At 35.8% G+C, this 12,376-nt stretch overlaps 1 protein-coding gene across 3 annotated transcripts in view; it reads right to left on the bottom strand.

Moving 5' to 3' along the window:
- Window positions 1-12,376, bottom strand: part of FER (FER tyrosine kinase) — a 459,241-nt gene that overhangs the window by 384,150 nt on the left and 62,715 nt on the right. For all 3 annotated transcript variants that reach the window (XM_075541367.1, XM_075541368.1, XM_075541366.1), the window contains one exon: window positions 2,934-3,117. In XM_075541367.1, coding sequence (XP_075397482.1) covers window positions 2,934-3,117 — 184 coding nt within the window. The remainder of the gene's footprint in view (window positions 1-2,933; window positions 3,118-12,376) is intronic.

Raw genomic sequence — 12,376 nt, 5'->3', positions numbered from 1 at the left:
GGTAGTATCGATGAAGAACACAGCTTTCCCCCGGATCCTGGATGCTTCCTCCCCCCAACTACCATGATCCGAATTCTACCTTGCAGGGCTGGATAGGACAGAGGCTGTACACTGGTGCATATGAGGGTTGGAGGTACAGGGAATCCAGGGTGGATGATACCTTCAGGACCAAGGGTGTGAGGGACGATGCTGGGAGAGTGGAGGGTGAGTGGGTTGGAAAGGGGGAACTGATTACAAGGATCCACATGTGACCTCTTCCCTGGGAGAGGGACAGCAGAGAAGGGGGGAAGGGAGACTCTGGATAGGGCAAGATATGACAAAACAACGATGTACAAATTACCAAGGGCATATGATGGAGGGGGGAATGGGGAGGGAGGGGGAAAAAAAAAGAGGACCTGATGCAAGGGGCCTAAGTGGAGAGCAAATGCCTTGAGAATGATTGGGGCAGGGAATGTATGGATGTACTTTATACAATTGATGTATGTATATGTATGGATTGTGGTAAGAGTTGTATGAGTCCCTAATAAAATGTAAAAAAAAGAAAAGAAAAAAAGAAAATGATTAGGGCAAAGAATGTACAGATGTGCTTTATACAATTGATGTATGTATATATATGGACTGTGATAAGAGTTGTATGAGCCTCTAATAAATTGTTAAAATAAAAAAAAATAAAAATAAATTACAAATAAAACTCAAAAAAAAAAAAAAAGAAAGAAAATGTTTTGAGAATGATGATGGCAATAAATGTATAAATGTGCTTGACACAATGAATGCATGTATGGATTGTGATAAGAGTTGTATAACCCCAATAAAATGATTTAAAATATATAAAGTCTTGGAAATTCATCAGTACAGTTCTACTCTGTCTCATAGGTTGACTATTAAAAAGAAATGACACAATGGTGATAATATTTTTCATAAAACAAGAAAAAATCTTAAAAGTAAGCCAAGGAACACAATTGCATAGATTATTTAAAGAAAATTTCCATACAATAATAAATCAAAATGTCAGCAGATATCTTTCCATGGAAAGCTCTTATCTGTGCCAATGTACATATACCAGTCTAATAGGTTTTGTGAGGTGTAACTGGAGCCATGATAATGAGGGGAGGAAGCATTAAAGAGCTAGATGATAAGAGCTTTCAACATACACATTCCAGGATAGGTAAACCCCTAAGAATGAGTAATGTGAGTAACGATTCCAGGAGGATACAGGAAGGGAGGGAGGCACAAGGGAGGGTAAAAGGAACTGATAGCAATGATGGACACATAACCCCCGCTAGAAGAGGACAAATAACAGGACTGTGACTGAAGGGATACATGGACAGTGTGATATATGAAAAAATAATAATTATATATAATTTATTAAGGGTTCTTGAGGGTAGTAGGGTGGGGGAGGAAGGGAATAAAGAGAAGATGATATCAAGGAGCTCAAATAGAAAGCAAAGTTTTGTAAATGATGATGGCAGCATCTCTACAAGTTCACTTGATGCAATTGATTTATAGATTGTTATAATATCTGTAAGAGTCCCCAATAAAATGATCAATAATAAAAACAGAAATCTTTCCATTGAATATCTCACTCTCCTGAAAAAATAATACCCGTTGATCAGAACACCTCACTTCAAATCCCAAATCTGTCACCTCTGAACTTTGTAATCTTGGGCCTGCCCTCACATGTAGAAATAACCTTGATGATTGTAACCTGCCCTTACAAATACCTCAGGAGACTACAATGGTGAAGTGAGTAAATGAAGAGGACAGAGTTCCATAAAGTACAATATGTTGTTTAAGTGGAAGGTTTTGTGTGTTTTCTTTAGAAGGTGTCATTTTTTTATACTGACTTCAGCACCTAGGTATTAGTCAATATTTGGGCTTCCACTTAAATCAAAACCAGAAAAAAATTCTCACAATCATCCCTCATTTTAATATACTGCCAATTTTCCCAATACATTAAACCTAGGAGCTTGTTGCTAACTGCACACAAATACAGATAAAGTGACTAGATTATGAGTCTGCATTTGACTGTCCCTGGTTTCCTCTCATAATCCACTACTTACTGGTAAACTTTATATCTACCTGCACGAATCATATCTTTCTTCTTCTCTAACTCTTCCTTCCGACCTCATTTCTTTTCCCTCTTCCCTATTTCTACTTCTTGCCTGCAGTAATTCTCACACTAAATCAGCTCCCAGAATTTTGTTTACAGTTAAAAAACTTGAATCTAACCATGTAAAAGAACTCTAAAATCAGCTAATAAAATAGATGAAGCCTGCCAAAGGATGGCTTTCTTGTTTCTCATCTTAACCTGTATAGATGCATATTATAAGTGTGTTTGTATTGACAAAGTAATCAAACGCGATGGTTGGCGTCTTGAGAGCAAAGGAATGCTCATCTCTATCCAGCTCACTAGGCAGTGTATTCTGCATAGAGTAGAACGTCAATAATTATCTGCTGAGTTTGATCTCATACAGAAAGAAAACAACAAAGGCTGGCAAATAAGCCTCCAGTACTGGCATGTCTCCAGAGTTTATGATTTAAATACTCAACCCTTGGATACAGAGAATTACTTCTTAACCTACGTCAACTCTTTCCTTTTTCAGTTTAAATTTCCAGCCACATGAAACAAACCAAAAAACATACAAAATGAACCGCTTTTCTTGGTCTTGAGAGTGATGTAGAAGATAAGCACATGCTGACAGTGCACCAGGATCAAAATCAAGACGAGCCAAAGCAGGCAGGTCTCGAGTACCTCTTAGGTTGGGCAATAGCAAAGCTTATGAATGAATAAACTCCATATCTTTTACTTCTATTTTCCATGAACTTTTTGAAACCTCTTTGTAAGCCCAGACATCTTCTATACAAAACCTTCATTAGATCATAAGCAATGTTGAAATTATTTCACAAAAGAAAAAATGGAAAGTATATCTTACAATGCTTTTATCATTTCTTCTTGCATCTTTTGTAAGGAGTCCAGGAGCAGAGGAAGCGTGGTGTCGTAATACTGATTCTGATGAAGCTGGGCCCCTTTCAATGCCAGCACATACTGGTTATGCAAAATATGAAGCTTCATTGTGGCTTTGTCATAACGTTCCTTGGCTTTTTCAGTTTCCTTGCCTGAAGAAAGCAGAGATAATAAAGTTTTTATCTTCAATGTGTGCAAGCGAGGCTACCATTTTCATATTATTCTATAGATTAAGAAAAGTTTATTGAATATGTACTATGTGATCAACAATATGTTAAAAAAAAAACCTACTTATTTGCCAGTAATTTGTGCAGGCACTACGGTGAAGTAGGCATACGGTACAGTAAATGATAATCAGATTTTAATGAACACTAAAAAATATGTATACACATGTCCCTTCTTCAAGGAGTTTACACCAAGTTACAATAGCAGTGAATAGGAAACTGTAAACCCATGAAAATAAAGTTTATAAATAACATTAAGTTACGAGGCCTATGTGTATGCTGTCAATGAAGACAAATCAGAATAATCAGAGGCAGTGTCATAGAGAAGAGATCATAAAGCATGGGAAATGTCTGAGTAGGAGTTTGAAAGAGAACAAACAATAGGCCCTTGGAAGTTCTCTTCCTCCCTCCTTACCTGTTTCCTTCCTTTCACTCAATAAATACTAACTGGTCACCAACCAGGCATCCCAGGCTAAACTTTGGTAATTTATTATTGAGCAAGACAGAATCCCTATCACAATATAGTTCACAGTGAATTAGAACATTGAGTAAAATATAATATTCAATTTTATAGACAAGTAAAAAAATAAGCTTGCCTAAACAAAAAACAAAGTTTTGTTTTTATTTTTATATTATTGAATTTTAATTGGGATATACTTTATCATATAATTTTATCCTGCAATTATGTTAAGATTTGGGCAATAATCACTACCATCAATTTTAGAACATTTTCTTCTTAAATTCATTGCCATTAGCTCACCATTTCCTCTCATCCTCCTTACCATGTCCCTAGTTTACTATCTCTATCAATCTCACAATCCTGGGCTGCATACACAGAAAAGCATGCAAACAGGAAGCAAACAAGCAAATGAAACTCAACAACAACGACTAAACAAAACACAGAAAAATCTTATTCAAAAGAAAACCTAAAACATTAAAAATTGAAGCAATTTTTAACTGGATCAAAATGGAAATTAAATGATATGGTGCTGCATTTTAACCTAACTGCATCTGTCATTATTAACTCTGATAGCAAAGCAGGGTCCTCTTATAGAAAAAGAAAATGTTTTGAGGAAGCTGGAAAGATACCTCTGTAGAAATAGGGCAATTCTAGGTTGTGAATGTCTTGAAAATCAAGTAGAAAAACTTAGTCTTGATGTGAAAGAAATCTGAGGGATACTGATAACATTTGTATAGAAGACAATAGACAAAAAAACATTATAAATGAAAACTTTTTCATATAATTCCTTTACTATACTCACTAAAGAAAATATTTACAGATTGCCACAAGAAGTAAATGAATATATGGATGGATGATTTAAAAAGGGAAGCAATAAATCTGAACCCCCAGATGCAAACAAAATTAATATTTTTGTCAGTTATTTAGGTCTAGAAAATAAACTTCTAAGAAAATAATAATTCCCTCCCTTCCAATGAGATGTTTCCAAAAGAATTATCTGCCCAGAGACAGATATTACATTGAGACATTTTGTACCAGAAGCCCTCTTCTTCTCCAACCTACTCTGCTTAAGCTCAGCACCCATTTAAGAATTCTGTACAGGTACTCTCCCTAGCCCAAGGGCAAAGACATAGAGAACGTGAAGGCGATCTCAGAATGGAGACTTCTGATCCCCACACTATATGCAGCCTGAACAGCCAAGCACAAGTGGAAGAATCTCTTCACCTTTCTCATGATCCACCAGGAAAGAAAGGAAAACAGACCTTGTCAGTACAATGGTAGTCTCGACTACCAATAATTTATACTACTCTGATCACTAGAATTACCATTGACTAGTCCCAAGGAGCTGTACAAAATTGTATGGAGTATAATTCTTTAGTCATAGTCCATAGTTAGTTCCTGCACATATAAGTATTAAGGATCATGAAAGTTACTACCAAAATGTTGCCCTAAATGATCTATTACATGTTTAAGGAACTTCTCAAAAAGAAAATAATTTAGTTACCAGATTTAATAACCTAATCTCCCCTAATCCATCTCAATTGTTGAGATTCTAAGAGTGAGGTTCCCAATATTAGGCTGGGAGATGATGAGTACATAAATTAATTCAGTTCTGAAATGTGATGAGAGAGAAAAAAATAATAAACATACTAAAGTTATTTTGATTAGAACCTACAGGATGATATATTTTATGTCATGGACAAACGCATAACCGTGAAAGTATTTTAAAATGTAACTGAAGTATCGAAGTCATACTACATACTTTCCATTTATTATGAAGGATATGGTGTGATTTTTTAAAATTTCTATTCAATTTGAATTTTTTTAATATTGATGGCAACTCAATAAACATTTTTCATCAAATCAATAGAGGGAAACAACCTGTTTTAACTCTGTATAACACTTGGGATGATTTTATTAACTAGTATGCTATCTAGTCAATCCCAACTCCAAGAGACGCTATATGACAGAGCAAAATTGCCCACAGGTTTCTCGGCTGTTATATTTTAGGCGCAAATCACAAAGTCTTCTGTCCCACTTCATTCACTTAGATATTGGCATATCATTTTAAAAAGAATAACCATGAAATGGCTTTAATGTTCTTCTCAGGAATACAGCATCCCACATGATCAGGTATTAATTTTTATGTAGCTTATAGAATTTTAATCCATGAGCATAGCCACTTAATACCCTTCTTACAGAAAAGCATTTCATAAAATGTCTCTAAGAAGTAACACAATTGATACACCTAAGGCCAGCCCCACACTCTATAACTGACCCACACCTGTCACAGTTAAGTAACTTCTCTATGAAGCCAACACTCTAACCAAAAAGAAATGAATCTTTTGACTGGAAATTAATTCCCATAATGCCAGAAAGAGAGTGAAAGCCCAGTGCCCCACCACCACCACTTTTTTTCTTCATGTACGACTATTCTGTTACTTGAAACCAAATTCTGATGTCAATACATGGTTCCGAAGGTCATGACAATTATCCAGATAAATTGATTCTAAGTAATAAAGAATCTTTATAAGGTTTATATGTTCATAGTAAGACAAGCAATTATCAAGGTAAGAGTACTTGCCAAGTATTATGTTCTGAGGCTTGTTAATTTTACAAGGGTAACTGAAAAGTATTCCTACAAAAACACCGAAACCTTTATTAAACAAAAATATCAAAATTTAAAGCAACCGTTTCTCAACATAGCTCCCATATAGGTCTGTACATTCTGAGGCAGTGTTTCCATATTTTAAAACCTTTTCCCAAAGAATTCTTCCCTCTTTGATGTACATCACTTCAAACATTGAATGTTCGGCATCCTTGAAGGACGCCAATCATATTCCGTTTAAGTGCTCTGAGTGTGGGGAACGAAAGGAAGTCTGAAGGTCTAGATATGTGGGCTGTAGGGAAGACGGGGTAGGTTTCCCAACAATATCGCATAGCACAGCCTTTGCTGCCTTCGACAAATGAGCAGGTACACTGTCAGGAAAGGAAAAAATTCCTTGTACTGTCATAATAAAAAAAGTTCCTCAGCAGAACATTCCTAATCGTTTGTTTTCCATTTTCTTGGAACTTCTTCATCATAACTCTCCGTGACCATCCTGTGTCTGTCAAGATTGCCCCTTTGGAATCTGAGAAAAAGGCTCAGAAGCTGAGTCCGCAGATTCCTTCAGCTACCGCTGGTTTGGATTGCACCTTTTTGATAGGCACCCTCACGAGACTGTGAGTCGGAAGACACTCGACGGTAGTGAGAGTTTGTTTCGTGTAACAAGACTGAGACAAGTGCATTGCAGAAAGAACTTGTCTGCAGCCAACCCCAGGCCACGGGACATGTTCACATACGCTTGGAGTGAGCCGTTGTTGGGCGTATGACCACCCTTACTTAGCAGCAATACATTCTGCCTGCTCTTGTATTGTCAGCTCCAAAGGTGTAAGCAGGAAATTCAATGAACCCTACAGCTCATGTAGCTTTCAAAAATAATATTTTTGTATATAATCGTATTATTCCAAATTTCCTTATTTTTTATTTCAATATAGCTTTAGGGGTCAAGCTCTCCACACAAACATTTTCATGGAGATATTTAAACCACCCATCTGTCCCCTTATTTACATACATTTTCAAACTGCACACTACCATCTGTCTTTCTAGCTGGTTCAGAACAATTCACCAAAGAAACTATTATATGATTTAAAGTAAAATTTGAAAATTATTAAAATTTCCAAGCTGTATCTTTTCATCAGATAGAGTAGATGGCAAAGAACTTGAAGACCAGTATAGCCAAATTTTAATTCTCAGCAGATTATCACTGACCATTAACATGTTAGAAAATTATTGAATGTCTTTGAAAATATTCAGACCAGAATTCAATACAGTAAAATAGTAATGATAATGACAACTTCGTTAAAAGAAAGAAAAATAGCTTCAGGTTTAAAGTGACTTTTAGAATATGTTAGTTTGGGAGGTTGTATTTTTTGCTTGTTTAGTGATAGGGGATCTATCACCTCTATTCTAATCTCCCTCTTTTTCTTCCTCCCTTTTAAATTTTGAAGAGTTTCAAAAATATTCTCACTTACCACAGAAGAGATCCTATTGTACATATTTTTGTTTTGTGTATATGAATATAGATGGTATATATGTAAATCCAGAAATGATAATATGACACGAAAACCAAAGTTTAAAATTCAACTTTAAAAATTCCTTTTACTTAACAAAATAAACTGTGAGAAACTACCTAAAATAATTCTTATCACAAAGATATTTGGTTCTCAAATCACTATTATTTTTTCTTAACATTTAAATAACTACATTTGAGCTTAGAATGTGAAACACACTGAGTGAATAATGTTTACTGACACATACAGAATTATATCTCTGTTGCTGTGTGTTTCTTTTAATGATGAGAAGCATTGAAGCAGGACACAGAATTATTCTACATGTCAATTAACGGAGCAAAACACCCAATTTTTTCTCCCCCATTTAATGAAATTCACAAAGAGATTGAATTATAGTTCTTTTACTGCCACTTGTTGACAAATCTGTTTAATGTTTATAATAACTGAGTATGCTTACAACATGTCATGCCATAAACACTATTATGAAGCTGGCAAAATTCAATTATGGACGTCTGACATTTTCAAAAGACAGGCTAGATTATTCATTATCCAGTCTAGAATATCAAGTATTTTTTATTCCACACTTCTAAAGTGTTTACCATTTGTTAGATACTATGGTAAGAAGCCTCCTGATAATAAGAAAGAAGTGGTTGTTTTCCAAAAATAAAGCCCGAGCAAGTAGACGCTAGTTTAATTTGCTAACTAAACATTATCCCTTCTCACATTGTTTTCTTATAAAACATTCCTCCTCAAATTAATAATTTTTACATAGTACTTTACTATTTCAATCCAAGACACAAAGAATAAAAAGAGAATAAGTACATATATGCTTCTTTATGAGGAAGCTAAAATTAAAGTACAATGTGTGAAGAAATTACTTTTCCTGACTCAGTTTTGTTCTATGGGAACATTTACATCAATTCTCATCTAACATTTCTTCGATTAACTGTACAACTTCAAGCAAATGATATGGCCTAAATTCTAGTATCTAATGTTTAAGTCTGGGAATTAAATTATATGCCCTAATGAATTGGATTATGATAAAGATCAAATGGCAGAAAATGATCAGCATGCATAGTAACCAGCAAAGACTAAATAAAGTACAGAATTTAGAGAGCTGAAAAAAAACTTTGTGATCATATGCTCCTCTACTGTAATTTTAAAATCCAACATATATAAACACTTTGCTACTTTTAATAAATTCTGTGATATAAAATCATTTAATACATGAATCAATAACTATTCCTTGAACATTATAAAGGATATTATACTGAAGAATGATCTGAAATAGGTGGATAAAAATTACGTCATTCTGATAATCTTGTAGAATTTAGAGAGTCTATTTTGTTTTTAATTCAATGTAAACACAGTGCAACCTGCAAAAGCTAGAACCTGTGGAAGGCAGAAACCTTCTCAACAAAAGAAAATCCAAATACGCTCTACTAATGAGCCACAGAAAAGTGGTAAGACTACACTCTGCCAGAAAAGGAAAACTTTCAAATGCCAGAAAGACCAAGCAGTCCCATTGAGTTCCGGCTCGGACAGGTTTCACTATACATTGAAACATCACGCTCTTCAAATCTATGCACTATCATTTCACTGTATGTGATGATAAATTCAGTTGACCCACGGTCTTAATAATTGCAAAGCGAGTAGTACATCATGACCACATGCATAATGTCTGACAGCTGGGCATAGAAGAAGGCTGGGGTGCTAGGGTAGTTTTGATTTCCCACATGTCATCTAAAAGTATAATAAAGAACAAGAAAAACAAATAAAAACCACACTGTCAACATAACTAATAAGCAGAAGTACCTGAGAAGAAAAGCTTGGTTATCTACTGAAAAGTCAGCCATGGAAAGCTAAACAAGGCAGTTCTCCTGGGGTACAAAAGGGTCACACAGAGTAAGAGTGGCCTCAACAGCAAGCAGCAAAGCGGTATAAAAGAATCATCCAATCTCTGCAAGTGATATCTGACCTGCCCCACAGGAGCCTCATGACGACTAGGGCTATCGGGGGCACGGGGTAGGAGCTAGGCAGGTGTGGACGGAGGGGAGAAGAGTAGAACGAGAAATATGTCTAAGCCTGATCTAACGCCACCATAAGGAAGAGATTCATCCTTCGTATAAAAATACTGTGGGGAAAAGGTGGTAGCAAGAAACACACAACATTAACCGAAAAAAACACCCAGCAGTCTAAGTAAAAGTCAATGCAGCAGTCTTGGAAAGATAATTTAGTAGGAGGCTAGGGTTAAAATAACATGTGTTTGGTTTTAGTTGTTATTTTATTATCCCTGGTACGGGACACAGAGCAAAAAGCAAACAAATAAATACATACATACATATTAAATGTATAAATTGACATTTTTATTAAAATATAAATTGAAATGCAATTATCATACAAGTTAATAAAAAGACTAGGGTTTTCATGTTACACATCAGTTTATATCATCTTTCAAAAGTCAAGTACAAACCTAATAGTACTAAGAAGCCCACCTAGAATATATACCTGCAAAAAGACATGGTTTATCTTTTGTATGTAAATTACTGTTCTTTATTTAGTCAAACTAAGCAAACTAATGAAAAATTAAATTATTATCTTTGCACTTTATGCTTAGGAACTCTGTAGAATGAATCACGCTGCATATTCTACCCCACAAAAGATGTCCACAGATAATAAGGAATGATTTCTTCAGTTTGAAAATAAAAACGAAAACAAGACAAACCAAGTATGACGCACAGCGACACAAGAAGGACAGGCAAAACCTGTCCCCACAAGCTTTCCCAGACTGTAAATCATTATAGAAGCAGACTGCCATAACTTTCTTCCCCGGAGCAACTGGTGACTTTTGGTTACAGCTGAGTGTTTGAGCACTGCGCCACCAGGGCTTTAGCCCAATGCAAATCAGATTAATTGGTATGAGTGTCGTTACTCTTATGGCCTTAGGAAGTTTCTATCATATTATGTACCATACAGTGAAACATACTCATGCCACAAGTTAGCTGCTATATCATGGATTAATGAGTAGGTACATAAAAAGAGCAAGGCTCTCATTCTCAGATCACTTTAATAGAATTAATTATCAACAAACAAAACTTGAATTCTACTTTGGTCTTTAGCAAGTGCTACATGCAAAGTGCATTTCCATAAATTGAGCTGAGATGAAAACATGAATTAAAGAACACTTTTCTAGAGCATTTCCTCACTGATCCATACATGATTTTGGTTTTGTTTTGTTTTTTTAATTCCAAACAGATTTTAAAAAGAGACTATTGAGAATGTAGGTCAGTTGGCATATACTCTGTAGATTCAAATTACAGAAATCAACAGAGAGCCTTTTTATATTAAAAAAGACACCTTGATATTTTAAAATTTTGATTTATTTAGACATGAATTTAACCATCTGCCTCAAGGCTGGACTCATTTCAAACGAGTGTTCGTAATTAAAGTACTCTAAAGAAACAACTCAATGAATCTAATTGATTTTAATTGGCTATAAAATAGCACAGAATTATTCATAATACAAGAGCTTTGATGAGGCAGTAGTAAAGTGTTTGGCTGCTAACCAAGTCATCAGAAGTTCAGATCCACCAGCTACTCCTGTGAGAAACATGTGAAAATGTGCTTCCTTAAAGATTTAGTCTTCAAACTGTAAAAAGCTATGGGGCACCTCTGGGCTGTCTTACTAGGTTGTCCTATAAGTTGAAGTCACCTCATGAAGAGGACATTTTGTAAACTCTACTTCCCATTTACAGAAACACCTACTTTTGAGTAACACTTACAGCTGCTACTGCCTCCTATTTCAAGCAACCCAAAATTTAACTCACTGCCATTGAGTCAACTCTGACCCGTATCAACATTACAGGACAAAGTATCATTGGACTCATGGGTTTCTGAGACTGTAATTCTTCACAGGAGTCAAAGTGACAGCTTCCAAAACAGCCAGCCTTGCATTAGCACCCCAGCCCAGAACCCAGGCCAGCCTTGCAGTTAGCACCCCAGCCCAGAACCCAGGCCAGCCTTGCATTAGCACCCCAGCCCAGAACCCACTGGCCACTCAAGCAACAGGTATCCTTTTATTCCATCTGCTTAAACTAAGGAATGATCAGTAAGCTTGCTAAAACTTCACGACTCAGCTTCTTACCCAGAAAGAAGACTTGGAGACAAGCGTGATCTATCCCTTAGTCACCCTTCAGATCTAGAACTGAACACTACCCCAGCCCGTGTTGGAATACTCAATCATTAAAGACAGAAAGGACAGCATTTATCCAAGGATATACTTTAGGGGGTAAGGGGAAAAAAGTAACGGAAACAGGTAGAACAGGGAGAAGTGGGATAAGCGATGGAACACTGAGGGAACTTCAATGGATGAGTTGAAATAAAGTTGAGCATGAATGGTTGAAAGTAAAATTGATTATCTGCTTTGTAAACCTTCACCTGGTTCACAATAAAGTAAAAATAATTAGATTATTTTAATTAACATTAAATGTTTCCCTATTCCTATCATGTAAAAAAGCTTGGTGCCATTGGTTTCTGAGGTTATAGATCTTTACAGGTTCGGACAGTTTCATCTTTCTCCCCCAGAGCAGCTGGTAGGTTTGAACCACCAACCAT

The sequence above is a fragment of the Tenrec ecaudatus genome, chromosome 2 (assembly GCF_050624435.1).
Source record: "Tenrec ecaudatus isolate mTenEca1 chromosome 2, mTenEca1.hap1, whole genome shotgun sequence".
NCBI lineage: Eukaryota > Metazoa > Chordata > Mammalia > Afrosoricida > Tenrecidae > Tenrec > Tenrec ecaudatus.
This window is presented reverse-complemented; position numbering and strand designations above follow the sequence as displayed.